We start from the raw sequence: 16,887 nt of genomic DNA on the forward strand, positions 1-16,887 counted from the left end.
GTGCAGTTGGCTGGCACTATCCATTGTATATATTTTAGGGCCCTGAGAGGCAAGAGTGTCTGCCGGGGCATTTCCAGTGGCTAGAAATCCTGGCATCTCTTGATGACCCCAAAGGTGTTGAACAAAAATAGGGTTATTGTGGCCTTGTAAGGTACTCCTTACTTGTATCATAAGGGAGGAGATGGGATTACAATCTAAGCGAATGTGGGCTCCCGGAAGACCAGGGAGAAGATTGGCCACATATAAGCTGTCTGTAAAAAGGTTAATGGGGTCTGGCACCTTTTGCAGGGCAAGGAGTATAGCGAGCAGCTCTTTGTATTGTGCCGACCCATCACAGGGGTGGAAATGAGTAGTAGGGGCCACCTGTGATGTGGTGCGTGGGGGGTTGTAAATAATTACAGCAGCCCCTGGTTTGCCACCGTCCGTGAAGACATTGTAGGCGTCTACCAGGGGTTTGGTGACAGAGAGCTGTGGGTTAGTCCATGACAGCTCTTTGAAGGTGGAGACCCATTTATTGTTGCCATAGTGGCAATCAACAACCCCGAGATACCCTTCTAGAGCCAGTGCCAGCCGGTTTTGATATTGAGCTAACCATGTGAAATCTGCCAATCGGAAGGGGACGACAATTTTCTGTGGTTCCTTTGCGAAACATCTTAGTGAGCATTCCCTTCCTTTCATTATTAGGTCGGCAGCTTGGTTCAGAGTGGTGTACACCCGGGGGGCCCCTCCTAGGGATAAGTGTACCCATTGGAGTGGCTCCCCCCTTTGGGTTAGGGCAGCCATGTATGTGGTGTTAGTGGCTATGAGCCATAACTCTATAGGGGACTCAGGGTCATAGCGTTTCAACTGGGCGCTGTTTAGGAGATCTTGGACTGACTTGAAAAGCTGTTGGCACTCAGGCGGAGGCACGAAGGGGGTGCTGGGGTCAGAGGCGTGCAACACGGCAAACAGGGGAACGAGCTGGCCAGTGGAAAGGGGGATCCATGAGCGTAGCCAATTTATTTCGCCTAGAAGCTTTTGTAATTGAGGGAGAGTATATGAGTTTGAGATGGTTAGCTGAGGCTTTAATGGGCTAGCCTTTTCTAAAGTTAAAAGTGTGCCCAGGATTTTAAACGGGGGTATGGTCTGGACCTTATTGGCCGACACCTGTAACCCCCGTTTAGTCAAGCAGGAGAGAGTTAGGCTGAGCGCAGGAGATAAGTCCGTGGGCGTTGGTGCCCCAAGAATTATGTCATCCATGTAAAGATAAAGAACTACATGTGGCAGCTGTTTTACAGGATTAAGCAACTGAGAGACAAACATTTGGCAAAATGAGGGACTATTAGCCATGCCTGGGGGAAGCACCACACACTCAAACCACCGATCGGGACACTGAAAGTTTACAGAGGGGATAGAAAAGGCAAACTTTTCACAGTCATTCGGGTGCAGTGGAATGGAGAAAAAGCAGTCCTTGACATCTATAGTTACTAGGTATAAGTTGTGTGGTATAGCGGGGATCCATGGCAGTCCTCTCTGTGGCGTGCCCTGAAGGATCATTCTTTTATTGACCTCTCTAAGGTCTTGTAGCATTCTCCACTTTCCAGAGGCCTTCTTAATTACAAATACTGGAGTATTCCGGGGGCTAGTGGATGGGCGAATATGCCCTGCTTGGAGCTGGTCATCAACAATTTGTTGTAGGGCCTGCAATTTATTGTCAGGAAGTGGCCACTGCTCTACCCAAACTGTGGGCCCATTTGCCCAATGGATGGGGGGCACCAGGGGAGCAGCGGCCTCTAGTATTGGGGGTGACCGGCCATCTGTTTATGAGGAGTTTCTGGGAACTTGACTCTGGGGAGAGGCAGATGGATTCTTAGGTCCTGAAAAGTGGGGTCCCCCCTATGGTTTGGAAAACAGGGGAGATTAAACTGTTGCTGATACTCGTCCTCATCTAGGAGATCTTCATAAAGGGCCTTATGGTCAGTGGTAATGAAAGCGTCTGCTTGGCCTAGAACATCTTGGCCTAACAGGTTGGCCACCAATCCAGCAGCAATGAGAGGTTTTACTTCCCCTTTTGTGCCATCAGCATCTTCCCAGTGAAGGATTTCATGGGTTTTCCACATTGGGGTTTTTCCCCCTACCCCCAAATTTTGGGGGCCTGGAACTAACTTCCAGCTCGAAGGGACTTCTTCCCGTCTAAGGACTGTTCGATCCGCCCCCGTGTCAACAAGGCATCGGAACTCTCTGCCTTGAATTTTAAGATTCATTTTTGGTCTTAAACCAGGGACTATAGGTATAGTCCAATGAGCCTGGGGTACTGGCCGCCTGGTAGGGCATGGAGGCACTGGCTTTGTATCCCCTTGGGGTGACAGGGCTGAGGATGGCCCCTCCTCTAGTTTAAAGGCTTTCCGTCCTTGTCACACTTAGACTGGCACTCACGCTTCCAATGAAGCCCCTTACCGCACCTAGGGCATGGCGTAGAGGGAAGGTTTTTATTTTTCTGGTTGGGACAGTCCCTTTTGAAATGACCACAGCCATAACATTGACCCCTATGGGAGGGTTGGCTGGGGCTCTCCTTAGGGATCCTGACACTAAGAGCCTGGGTCATAGCACCTGCAAGGGTTTCCGCTTGAGCTTGTAGAGCGGAAGTTAGGGCCCTGGTTTGTTGTTGGTAGCTTCCAACGTCTCTACTGGCAACGACCCACTTTTCCATAGAACGATCTTTGAGCCCGGCACAGGCAAGCTTGTGGTCGGCAGTCATGCCGTCCCACACTAGCATTTTTACAAACTGGTCCTGGAGAGGACCTGGGGGAAACTTTCTCTGTATGCTCTGTTCCACCCGAACTATGAAAGAGGGCAGGTCCTCGGAGGGTCGCTGGGTGACCCCGGCCATTGCGGGCTCACTGGGCCCTTCAGCCAACTTTTTCCATGCAGCTAACGCTGTTGCCCTAACCTGGTCCTGGTAGGGGGCTGGGATAACAGCCTGCTGGATTCCAGTACTAAATTGATCTGCTGTTCCAGACAGCATGCCGAAGCTGATAGGGATGGGTGGGTTGGCTGCTTGGTTTATCTCTGCCTGCACATGGCACTATTCTTTAAAGAAGGCGCAGAATTTGATAAACAAGTTTGGGGGGAGGACAGCCTTACAGAGCATTTTCCAATCTTGGGTTGTGCAGGGTTGGTGTGCTAAGCCCTGGAGGATGGTTTCTGCCCATGGGGAATTGGGCCCATCCTGTGCGACAGCCTTTTTCAGCTCTTTAAGGTCATGAGCTTCCCAAGGGTACCGAGCGGCCGGCCTATTTCCACCGGGGGCAATGTTGACCGGATAGGCCTGAGGGGCCGCTTCCCCCCACGGGCTGCAGACGGCTGGGGGTTCCCAGCGAGCCATGACAGGAAAAGGCTGCAGCTCTGCCGGGCATGTTTTTAAAGGTGGACTAGCCTCCTCCACTTCTTCAGGTGCCGCTTTCTCTCCTTCGGCTAAACTTTGCTCAGGGCCTTGCATTGGCAGCTTTGTTTCCTTTTTTCTCTCCTCATCGAACTGCACCCAATCCCGTTCTGCCCCTTCCTGATGCTCGGGATGGAAGCAAAGCTTTAGGGCAGAGATGGTTGGGTAGAACCACGGTCTAGCCCATGACTAATCTCATTGTTTCTGACCAGGGTCTGAACCTGGTCCCAAGTCTCATACGAGAACAAGTTGGACGAAAGTGCCCAAGGGGCTACTTGCACCACATGACGCCAGGCATTGGCAGCCGTGGAGTCAGATATTTCTAGGCCTCTGCTTTTTAACATGTACTTTAGAGCCTTGCAAGCTGTCTCATCACTCTTTCCACACACACCTCCCACGTTGCCCCATGGGGAAGGGACAAAGGGAGCAACAGGGCAGAGAAGTGCAGGGACTTCCCCCTGTTGTGGTACTCACCCTGACATGCAGGTGGATTACTTCACGGTGACTACCGTGGTTGCGGGGGCCACTCCGCTGGTTGATTACCCTTCGTCGACCTTTCAGGACCGAGCAGCCGGGGGCCTCACTCCCTCGCCTTTCACCCACGAGTTTTAAAAAATGCCTCACACGGGGCACCACTCTGTCGGGTCCGCCGCCGGCCGACCCGAACAGCCCTAGCCTCGTTGCTTTCAGTGGGCGAGCGAATGGCCTGGGATTCCTCTTTCCCTCCTTTCCCCTTTGGAAGGAGACGGGGGAAGAGAGCCGTGAAGAGAGGTGAGCACACTGCCGGCCCCCCACAAAACAGCCCGGTTAAAGGACACTCAGACACGGCGGGGGTTTTGTCGAGCAGTTCCGTTTATTATCACACAAGCACTTGCTTTTAAAGGCAAATGGGGAAGGGAGGTTTTTAACATAATTCTATCAGCTTAAAGGTCAAGAGAGCATGCATCCTGTCTCAATGCCTAGCTGTTGCAACCAGGCAGTGTTCATGAGCGCAGAAGCACGTATTTGGCCAATAAGGGCTAAGGCAAGGTTCCCGCAGACACTCCCACCCTACTTCCTCCAGGTGCCATCTTAGGCTGCCACGTTAATATGCCCTTGTGGGCCTATAATGGTGCCGCTTGTAATGTCACTTAAGGTGGCGTTAGTTTTTAAGGCCCGACAGTTAATGTGTTACAAGCTTGATTTCTAAAGCTCATAAATTGCAGAATCTTGAACTGGCAATGTTGAATTTGTCTTGTTTGGGTCCCATTTTCATGGTGATATTGTTGCTCAATTACCTGGGGCTGAAAGGATTATTTATATAAATACATCTGGTGGTGAGTTTTCAAGGGCAAACAACAGGAGTACAGAGCAACTTTTTACTTAATTCGAAGTTTTCTACGGGCATCATTGAATACAATGTGTTTCTAGAAATCAAACATCCCAATCTTCTCTTGTTTTAATGTCTTTCCTAGGTACTCCCTCAAAAGAAAGATGTGAAACCTGGCATGGCTTTCTTGTTTGAACTTTTTCTCCTTTGTGGGACATCAGCTTCCCTTGACCTGGTTGTGCGTTGGGCAGTCTTCCCTTTGTGTGATAACAACTTTGATGTAGTGGAGGGAAAATTCAAGTGTCCCCTCCTCCAGGGACATTATGACCAGAACCTTGGCAACTTCAGGGAAATTGAAGATGTGATTTGCCTGGACTTGGACCACTGGCTGTGCAATCTCTATTTTCAGGTTTGCAATATGATTTTGTGAGCGCGAGAAAATTTAAACTTTTTCTAAAGCTGCTTCCTTCTAGCCTTTAGCGTCTTTTCATGTTATTGAAAATTGTAATAAGTATCATAAAATGGTAAAAGTAATTACATCTTAATGCTGATTTCTGATAATGTAGATTAAATTGGTATGTAGATATAAGGAATAAAATTCTAATGTTAGTGAGAAACATAAAGATAATTTAATACACTCTCCTATGTTATGAATTGGCCACAACTGCCACCAGAGTCCTCTTATTCTCAGTTCACAATCTGTGGCTGCTGGAGCAGACTGTGTAGCTTCATTTCATCAACATGGGGATGGGGCTATGGTATGTTTCCTTATCCTTTGTACTTACTCAGCTTCTGTTATGTGTTGAGCGTTGCCATTTTAGGGATAAAAAGAGATAAGCTGTGGTCTCTGCCATCCAGACTCTTGCCATCTATCTAACGAGACAGATGTGTTCATACAAAAAATAATTAGACTCGCATTTCCACAGGATTTGAGTAGCCATCACAAAACTACCTCCTTTAACCACACCACTTCAAAGCACACCGTCTTTTTTGTTTACTTCACATATTTAAAACAACCAACCAAAGAAATGAAAAAACACTTGGGCGTACACCATTTATTTGCGTATGTTTGGTATTCTGTCTATGTTCAAACCCAGTCTTTTAGCAGAAATGCCATTGCTTAAATTCATTCCAGGCAATCACCACAGAGGATTCAGAAAAGAAAATGACAGGCTACTTCAAGTATAAAGATTCCAACAATTTGGAGGCTGTTTTTGTCCTCTGTGTCCAAATTTGTTCTTCCTGATGATGTTTTTCCAGGTTGCCCGTATCATTAAATTCCATGAATTGTTCTAACTTACCAACATTTGATTTTATCTGTCTGTCCATCTATATCTCCACTTACCTACTATTTATCTCTGTCCTCTGCCTAGCTACCGATCTAACTGATGGAACTATTAATATGGACATTTCCAAGACACACATGTAATTTTGGCTTTGATATCAGTAGCTACATATCCTTCTTGTGTGATGGTTTTCCTGTTTCCTGTTTATTTTGAGTAGATTATCTGTCATTTTTTTTTTCTTTTAGCTAATTCTGCTATAATGTTTTGCTGAAATAGTGAAATATCTTGTTGGGGTAGTGTAGTGGATTGAATTATGTCCCCCCCAAAAAACTCACTGATGCTTGAACTGTGTCCCCCAAGTTGTATGTATTAGAAACTTGGTCCCCACTGTGATTGTTAAGAGTGTGGGAAGTCCTATTCCGGTAATTGAAAGGTGGAGCCTTGAAGAGGTGATTAGATTGTAAGACTGTGCAGTAGTGAATGGGTTCAAAATGGTGGTCAGGGGTGTGGTTCTGAGGGCTTTAAGAGAGAAGAGAGTCTGTTTCTCTGCTCTCTCTCTGCTTCCACCATCTTGCAATGTGAGACTCCTGGGTCACTGTCACCATCATCAGATGGACTTCGGACTTCCCAGGCTCAGAAACTGTAAGCAATAAATGTCATTTTTTGATTTACCACCGAATTCTGTGTATTTTGTTATAACCAACAGAGATGGACTAATACAGGCAGTCGAGGTATGCTGCTAAGAAAATAACTCTCTGGACAGCCACCAGAAAAAAAAAAAAAGACAGTAATTTATTTGAACAGGTGCCTTTCTATTCATTGTGGAGACAGTACCATCCTAAGATAGATCTGATTGTATAGTAGAATCATGTGAGAAGTTTTAAAAATGCTACTGCCTGAGCCCTATTCCCAGAGATTTTGATTTAATTGTTTTGTGAGGGGGTGAGTGGGAGGCTCAGGCATCAAAAGTTTTTAAAAGCTTTGAAAAATCAGAATCAGTTATATAAATAATCCTGAAAAGGAAAACTATTATAAATGAAGGTAAAGAAGCTGTTCAAAAATCACCCAAATTTTGAAGATTAACAGATATTGTACTACCAGTTGAGTATTTTATAAAAAACACATGACGAAATATTTTTTAAATTGGTAAGTTGAATACTGTACTAAGAGTCAAAATAAATCGAAAATTAGAATATTGCCATAAGAGAAAAGAAATTTTGGTATAGTTAATATGAAAGGTATCTATAATTTTTAACTAACTTTTTCACTGATTGTTACCTAAAATTCGCTGTTCTACAAATGACAACCTGGAAAGTTAGTACTAACTTTATTTTTATAGAAGACAATTTAGGTAGTACTGGTATTAATCATAAAGAGAATTTATATTTGAGGTTAAATCAAGAAGTGATACTTAAGTTTACAAGGTCAGAAAAGTGGTTATTTGTTAAACAACATTAGAATAATTTGATTTGTCAAAATCTACTTGAATATGAACATACTACTAAAATTTTCCTCTTTTTGTTTTCTGACTTCTCATTAAAAAAGAAATGGTGTGGGGAAAAAAGTAATATTATGATTTATTTGCAGAGCCCACTTGGCCATTATCCATTAGAGATGTAGGTAATTTTCCACTAACGTTATTATTAGATAAACGATCATAGACATTTTCGCCGTCTGTGTATTTCACAGGGGAGTGGGTAAGTCTTATTAATGACATTAGTAGCAGTATGCAAGATGTGTCATTTTCTAATTTAAGGCAGAATAAGTAGGAATGTTGGTGCTTCTCTTTCATGAAGATGAAAACAAACAAAATTCTTATCTGGAAATCCCATTTTCCTCATGTGTAATTCTAAACTATGTGGATTTTTCCAATGCGAATTTTCTCAAACGCAAAGTTTCTGAACAAATGCTGGAGTTACTATAAAAAAGAATAACTTGGAATTAGGAAAAGAAAAGACAGGCAGTGCAGAGATGAAACAGAAAAGTGGTTTTTGCAATGCAGCCTTAGAAGACATTAGAGGAAACATGTCAACTCAGGTAAATCCTGACCATTTCCCCCGGGGTGGGTCAGTCAGTGGTAGGAATCTGCCACAGTCAAAGAGGGGCTGGCAGAACCAGGGCACATGGCCTCATTATGACCTCACGTGCTCTCTCATGGTGATGTCAGGGACAGTACTGGGACACATCACCCTGAGCATAGGGAGAAAGCTGCAGACAACCTGGATCCAGCCTCCTTTGCACACGTGTGTAAGGATGCAAAAGGAAAAATTATGCAGGAAAGATAGACTATAACTCCTTTCCAGAAAACTTTTTCTGTCAATTCCTTACTTTTCTGAATATTTCATTTCTTATATCATTGATTCTTGTCTCCAAGCAAGTTATTATAAAAATTTTAAACATAGAGAACAGCTTCAAACAATGCATAACAATCCTCCATTCATTTACCACTAGATTCTATAATCTTGTCATCTCTTTTTGAGCTTAAAATATTATTTCTTGGAGATAGTAAATACTCAAGAAATATTTGCTAATTCCATCCCACTATGAATGTTAGACAACAGTGTTATTTGGAAGAAGAAAATAAAGAAAATTATAGATTGAAACAAGAAAAATCTAATATATATAGAGCAAATGGCAGTATCTGAGGGAATTATGTTAATAGGTTAATATAAAGAAATGCATTTTTCGTAATTCACAACCAAACAAAAGATTCTGAAAACTGAATTATCGACCTTTTCAATTCTTCCAATTGTCTCATTGTTCTAAAGAAAAATTACCTGCATATGTAATATTGTCAACATTTTAGATAACAGATTTGTTTCTTAATAGTTGATTAAACTTCCTTATATTCGGATGAACACAAAAACAAGGAAAGCCACACTTGGCTTTTGCCTGAATTTTCATTTTTTTTAATGGCTAAAACAGAGAAAGCAGAAGCAGGCCTCAATAATACAGCTGACTCTGCAGAGAAAGAAGCAGAGAAAAACACCTGTGCCCCAGTGGATTAAGAAGCTGTGTCTGCCCCACACTCTTCTCAGGGCTGGTTGCCTTTTTTTCCTCCCAGCATTCTATTGCTAATGTTTCAATTTGTGTTATATAAAACTGGGTAAGAAGTATTCAGTCTTTATCAATGTCAATATTAATTATTTAATATTATTAATATTAATTATTTTATATACCATATCACTTAAAAAGAGCATAATCATTGACAGGAATATGAGTTTTCACATCACATCGTCTGTTACATAAGTAAATATAAAATTACTACCTTGAAACATGAGTCTTTCACCATGGCCTTATTATTTTAAAAATATGGACTTCTGGTCAAGATGGTGGAATAGATGGTACCCAGTGTCACTGTCTCCCACAAATCAACCAATTACAACTGTAAAGAAGCAACGGCAGCCAAGCTAGGGCACCTAGAGCTCAGGGGAAAAGGAGGAGAGACCCATGGAGTGCACGAAGGGCGGAGAAGCCACAATGAGAGAAAGAAAGAACCGCTCTGACTGTTTTGAGCCCCGGCCATGTCCAGGCTGGAGCTGCTGAGTGGCTGAAACAGGAGCTGGCAAAGGCCAGAGCTGTGCCCTTCAGATGAAGTTCTTGGAGGCAGCAGGGAGAAGAGGGCCTTGGTGGCCCCCAGGCCAGCAAGACAACTAACAGGTTTCCCATGAACCCGCATAGGACTAAGGAGCAACAACAACTGAAAAAAAGGAGCCACTCAGAGGCTGGTGGGTCATTGCAAGGGACTGAAGCACGGCCCATCCCATGGGAAGTGTTTGCAGCATGGGTGGTGGGGGAGATGGGCCCACTGGGGGAACACTGGGTGGGGCACAGCAAGGACAGCTGATCTGCACCCCACTCAGCACAGGACCACTCAGAGGAGACTGGTCAGGAATATAGATCTGCATGGGGTGCAGTTTGATGAAAAGACTCAGACCCAGACCAGAGTTTCTACTCAACCCGGATATACAGGATCTCATGAGAGCCACAAGTACCTATAAAGTCAACCATTAAACCCTGAGCTGCCCGGAAAGCCTTCCCTAGAGAAACAGCAGCAAAGTAGCAATTTAGCTCAACCACACAGCTCAAGTACTAGTCCCCACAGGAAGATCCCCCATTTTAGACGTAAGCAAAGGACAGCAAATTAGTTCCAGTGCTGAGTTTAAGTGGTGGGAACAGCAAATAATCCAACACAGAAATGAAAGTAAAAACAAAGTACTCACAACCAGAGACAACATTTCATATTAACTAGCAAAAGTCTCATTTCATCAGAGAATACCTATAGCACCTAGAAGGACCGGGAGTCCCCTGGGATACCAAGCCAGAAAGGGGGGATGGCCAGGGGCCTCAGCCATGCCACCTGACACCCACAACTGATCCTGAGGGTGGGGGCCGAGGGCCTCGGCCACACTGGTCCGACATGCACAACCAGCTCAGTGACAACCACTGACCACCAAGCTGTGGCAAGAAGGGCCCTGGGTTCCCGAGCTGGGGTGGTGGGGGTGAGGGCTTTTGCCAAACCCCCGGACATCCGCTCCCAGCCCGGCAATGACCAAGACACTGCTGGAAGCCACCTGGTCTCCCCTATGGTAATGGGGGGGTGGTGTGACAGGCCTCAATCCCACTCCTCCTCTTTCCTCCTTCTTCCATCCCATTTCCTTCCCCTTCCCCCCCAACTGCTCCACAACAACATCCTAGAATGTAAAAAAAAAATTTTAATTAAAAAAAAAAAAGTTTTTTAGTTTATTTATTTATTTTTTTGGATAGTTTGACTTCTTTTGTTCTTATTTTTAGATTTTAATCTTTCTTGCATGCTTGCAAGATTGGTAACCAAAAAATAGCCACAAAAGAAAATGTTCTTCTCAGAAAAAAGTTCTCACATAATGTAGTTTATTTTATTATATAGGTCTTTGTTTTCAAAGACTGGTTTAATCAAGCACTAAATAAGCAAATAAAGTTTTTAAAAATATTCCATCTACAAAAGTTCCCCTTTATAGAAGAGAGATATTAGAGATTATTATCTTTTTCACAAAAGGGTTATTTCCTTTACGAAAAGATTACAGGTTTCTTTAAGGAGGTGGGTCCTCTCGTAGCAATAGTAGGGGATAGATTGGCAATGGCTGCAGTAAGGAACAGATGTAGTGCTACCCGCATAGCACTGCCACTGCAAGTATTGCCACTGGTAATAAGCCCTGGAGTAAGCCTTTATTTTTTATTTTTGAAATTATCAAATATTTTAAACATGTCATACAGAAAATAACATAACATACACCAGTACCCCGTTCCCAGCTTTGCCAGTTTTTACTGTTTTACCTTATTTGCTTCACATCTTTTCTTTTAAAACACGTCTTACATGTGATTAAGTCCCTGTGTGAACTCCATTCCAAGCCCTCTCTGATTCGTGACTGATAATTTCCATCTCTATTTGAATATGTTTTCTATATATATGTAATCATAAACAATGTATAATATCTTTTCTCTCACTTTAAACTTTATATAAATGTATCATACTTCACACCTTTTGCAACTTTTATTTTCTCTGAAATTGTCTTTGAGACTCATCTATCTCTATACCTGTCTATTTCTAGTTTATTGATTTTATTGCTGTATAGACTTCTTTTGCATGATTGTAACAAAAGTTATTTATTCTTGTGATTTATGTTGTTTCTGGTTAACTCTATTGTAACGATGATTATTCTTGAGCATGTCATCCTGTGCACACAGGTGTGAATTTCACTAGAGAATATTCATCCAGGAGAGGAATCCCTGAATCCCAGGGCACACATTTTCTAACAGTGACACTGCACTGTGCCAAGAGATGGGTCAATTCTTTCCTAACAGCTATGTAGGAGAATTGCTTTGACCCACAACCTTTCCACCCATGTATTGTCAGATTTTTTAAATTTTGCCAATTCAATTGCAATGAAATGATATCTCTTTAATTAGAATTTTCCTGAATACAAGCACATTTGAACTTTTTTTCTCTCCCCCCCCCATATGTTTCTGTTAACCATTTGGGTTTTATCTTCTGTGAATTGCCTGTTCCTGTACTGTGTCCATTTTTTCTTTTGGGTCATTTTTTTTTTTTCTTCTCATTGATTTGTAAGAGTTCTGGCGGTAATTTTTGTCATTTTTCTTAGGAAGAGTGAGTGGAGGGAAACAAATTTTTTAATTTAATTTTTGATTGTTATTGATTATTCAATAATTCTATTTTTTAATTTAGTTCATATTTTTAAAAATGAGCTGGGTTAACTTGGTCATGGCATTATATTATATTTTTAATTTTTAAGCTTATTTTCTTCAGTTAAAGTTTTATTGAACAGACAATACATTCATGTTGTTCAAAATAAAATCTGCCTCCCACTTCTGCCTCTCAGCAACCTAGTTGTCCCTGGAGGAAACCAGTGTTTTTTGATAGGTATATGTATCTATTTAAAAAAATAAAAATATTATTATAATTTGGAAATACCACTAAATCTATAGTTATGTTCCTTTTTTCATTTCCAATATTGATTAATACTTGCCTTCTTTGCTTCTTTTATTAGTTTTGCTTGAGTTTGATCTTTTCACTCATTTTTTTCAACATACATCTGCTGCACTTGTCTCCATGAAACCACTCCACCGATTTTTTGTTTTCTGTGTACGATTTTGCTTTCTCATATTTATCTTAGCTTTTTTATTGGCCTACTCTTATTTTCTTCAGATTTTCCTCGGGGTTACTTTTTTAATCTTTTCGATCATCTCATTTCATTTATCTTCAGTCTTTTTTATTTGATAAATCACCAATCATGACTAGATCTGTTCATTATAATTATATATCTTTATATTAAATCTGTTTATTATCATTATAATTCTGTCAGATAATGCTTTAGAAATTTTTAAATCCATTAAGTGTGTACAAGTTTATAATTGTTATGGTTTGGGGGATGCTATTCTTTTCATATAGATGTCATCTCTTTCTTTATGTCTATTAATGCTTTTGAATTTACATTCTATTTCTTCTGATACAAATACTACCACATGAATTGTTTTTTCAATGGTATTATTATTTTTTTTGTCATTTTCGTGACTGGTAAGGGGATAGCAACCCTTGGTGTGGTGTCACCCACATCGTGCTCAGCCAGTAAGCGCACCAGCCAGTCCTATATAGGATCCAAACCTGCGGCAGGAGCGGCGCAGTGCTCCCAGCACCGCACTCTCCCGAGTGCGCCATGGGGTCGACCCTCAATGGTATTTTAATATTATTTTTCTGCACTTTATTTTACAACTTTAAAATATGTCTATGGTACTGTTTGGGTATGTCTTAGCAGCATGAATCTTGATTTTATTTTTATATTCAAGACAAGTAGATAATGTGTGTTTTTAATTGATAAGTTTAAATTTTTTGAAATTATTCTTGTTATTGTTTTATTTGTATTTGTTGAAAACATCTTCTTTACTTTGGTTGTTTTTGTTCTTTTGGTGGCTGGCCAGCACAGGGATTGAACCTTGGACCCCAGTGTTATCACCACCACACTCTAGCCAATTAAGCTAACTGGCCAGCCTGAAAACATCTTCTTCCCATTTTATATTTATCATCCTATTTCTTTGCTTTTTAAAAACACTTCCTTTCCTGAATTTCTCTTTAACCCAAATTTTTCTTTATTTTGTTTATCTTCTTCTGTTATCTGTAGATTTTATTTATTTTTGGATATTATCCTTAATTTTCTCATTTACATATTTAACTATAAATTATCTTTAAAAAATTAAGTTCATTCCATATTTTTAATTCTCTCTCTGGAATGACAAAGACTTTTAGAATGCAATTCCTCTTATTCTTGCTATTGTTGGCTATGCTGTCAATTCCACTTTTCTATTAAACACAAAATTTAGGAATTTTTTTTTACTCAATAGAAAATTAATTTACTGACTCGTTTGATCAGATATCTGTGCTTTATAATATTTTTAGTATAGCATGTCTTCACTCTGGTTCCATTTTTATGAGTGCCAAAATAAATCTTTAGTAATTTATTTAGAGTTTGGATCTCTCTTAGTCATTGTATGTCTGAAAGTGTCTTTTTTTGTCCCCCACTTTTGATAGATTGTTTATTTATGTATAAAGTTCTAGATTAGTAATAATTTTCCCTTACTATTTTTCCACTGTCTTTTTGTGTCTATAGTGGCTGTTCAAAAATCGCTCTATAGTGGGCAACCACTGGAGGATCTTAGGAAGGGAAATGATATATTTTAATTTCTATTTTAGGTAGATCTTTCTGGTAGCTTTTAAGAGGCTTTATTTGAGGATGGCGAGTTGAGCACCAGGTCAGTTAGGAAAAGTTTAGAATAGTCAAAGTAAAAGATGAGGTCCTCAATTAGGACAGAGAGTAAGGTTGGAGAAGAGAATATAAATTCATAAAGTATTAAAGAGGTGCAATGGAATGACCATAAGAATAAGAACAACACTGTTGATTGATTGGATATGGATGGCGAGGAATAGCAAAGGATGATTCCTAAACTTTTAACATGGGCAGATGTGGATATCAACCAGCAGGTGATAGGAAATAAAGGAGGAGAGACAAGATTAGAGGAGAAAACATGAGTTTGATTTGGGACCTACTGGGTTTGAGGTTTCTGCATTATATCCAAATGGAAATGTTCAGAAGACCATTGGGAAAATGGATGTGAAGCTCAGGAGAGAGCAGGAGAGAAGGGAAGGACAATTTGTCCATAAAGGCAGCATAAGCATGGAGACTGTAGCTGAAACTGCTATGTGGTTGAGTCCGGCCAGGCAGAGTGTGTGGAGTGATGAGTGTGGGGCTGAGGGCACAGCTCAGAGAAACAGTGATGCTTTAGGAGAAGGATGCTGGGTCCCTATCATTATGACCAGATCCAAAGCCTACACTGCTTGTTTTCCTGGATGACATCTGCCTTTCTGTCTTGCTCTGCCTATCAGATGGCAGCACAGAGCTTCATAGAGAGTGAGAGATATTTCCTAAGTTGTGACTGGAGCTTTCCAAGTCCCTTGGAGATTATGCCTTGTTGGGCCAAATACAACTCCACTGATCACCAGGGTTAAGTCCTGGAACTCTTGTTTTCATTAGAAGCAGGTTTCCTATAAATCTCAGGATTCCTTCTTCACACCTGACCTGCTTCCTTGTGTGTAAGTCAACATCATCAGCTAACGATACCACCACATTCACCTTCAGACAACTAAATGTCATATGATAGACTGGTGTATACCTGGAAATGTTGCGTTGAAATTTTATACACAGAATACATGTATATCAAATTATGTCACTGGCTTTAAACAAATATTTGTAAAAATACATTAGAAATGAGATATATCTTGAAGCTTGGTAATAAAAGCTCCAGTGATAAAACAACTTGATCAACGCGTATTGTTTCTCACACTTTACAACTTGGATTTGATTTATTTGTAGCCAGAGGAGAGAGGAGGTGACCAATGGCATGGTCTGGTTTTGGTGGGTAATGAGTACAGCTATTGTCCTCAAAATGCACAACTTTAAGCTGACTTTAAGCATTTTATGTTGGAATTTAATAGATTTAAGGCTTTAGTTTTTTTTTTAATGCAAATATCTGAGGTGGATCACAATGAGTGTGTCAATATACTTAGTTTGTGTATTAGTCCGTTTCTGTTGCTTATAACAAAATACCCGAAACTGGGTGATTTATAAGAAAACAAAATTTATTGCTTACAGTTTCCGAGGCTGGGAAGTCCAAAGTCCATCTGGTGGTGATGACAGTGACCCAGGGGTCTCACATTGCAAGATGGGGAAGCAGAGAGAGCAGAGCAGAGAGTAACCTCCTTATTCACTCTCCTTTTAAAGCCCTCAGAACTACGTCCCTGACCACCATTTTTAATCCATTCACTCCTGCATGGTTCTACAATTCAATCACCTCTTCAAGGTTCCACCTTTCAACTACCATAATAGGGTTTCCCACCCTCTTAACAGTCACGGTGGAGGCTAAGTTTCTAATACATAAAACGTGGGGGATACAATTCAAGCTTCAGTGAGTTTTAGGGGGACACAATTTGATCAACTACATTCCACCCCTGATCCCCCAAACTCATACCCTTTTCACATACAAATACACTCATTTCATCCCCAAAGTCTTAACTTGTTTCAACTCAAAAGTCCAAAGTTCCAAGTTTCATTTATAAATTAAAAACAAATTATCTACATCCAAGATACAATGGTGGGACAAGCATAGGATACAGTGTGAATAAGGCAAAGGTGAGAGGGTGGGGGCATCATATAAGGCCAAGGCACTTGATAGTTCAAAAAAGAGCAAAAGATGCCATAAATAGGCCCTAAGCCAGAGACCAGCCAATGTGAGATTTAGCCTTATTCCTTCATGGGGCATTTCTGTTGAGGACATTACATTGTGGTTAAGCCTCATTCAGTTGTCTCTGCAGGAGAATGACTTTTACACCATGCTTTTATGTTCAGTCAGATTAGTCAGGCCTTCCAATGTGAGGGTCTGGGATGCCCTCATTCTGCAAAGACAAATTACTTCAACATCAGCATATTGTCTGTGGAGCCTGGGAATCTGCAATGTAAACGGGGAAGAAAAAGTCCAAAACTGTGCTGATGATTGAAGATCATCTTCCTAAGACAAAGTTAATACATCGAGAAATGCAAAAGGAATGATTATGGTTTCCCTAAATAAAAATGATGAAAAACATGCCATTGATTTTTGTTTAAATATCAAGTTCAGAAGTCATCTGCGAAGTGCTATATGAGACACTGTAAAATATGTGCATTTACAAAGTTGATTTCTTTCCCTTCCCCCCGCAGTGTTATTGGATTAGACATGGAGTTAAAAATCTTATTTTAAAATTTTTAACTTTTGAGAAAGTAGATTCTGAC

At 41.1% G+C, this 16,887-nt stretch overlaps 1 protein-coding gene across 1 annotated transcript in view; it reads left to right on the forward strand.

The window, feature by feature from the left end:
• LOC134378885 (uncharacterized) overlaps positions 1-16,887 on the forward strand; it is a 311,104-nt gene that overhangs the window by 112,843 nt on the left and 181,374 nt on the right. The window contains 1 exon segment of the mRNA XM_063098198.1: positions 4,876-5,139. Within this exon segment, the coding sequence (XP_062954268.1) occupies positions 4,876-5,139 (264 nt within the window).

This window comes from Cynocephalus volans, chromosome 5, assembly GCF_027409185.1.
Source record: "Cynocephalus volans isolate mCynVol1 chromosome 5, mCynVol1.pri, whole genome shotgun sequence".
In the NCBI taxonomy this organism is placed as follows: domain Eukaryota; kingdom Metazoa; phylum Chordata; class Mammalia; order Dermoptera; family Cynocephalidae; genus Cynocephalus; species Cynocephalus volans.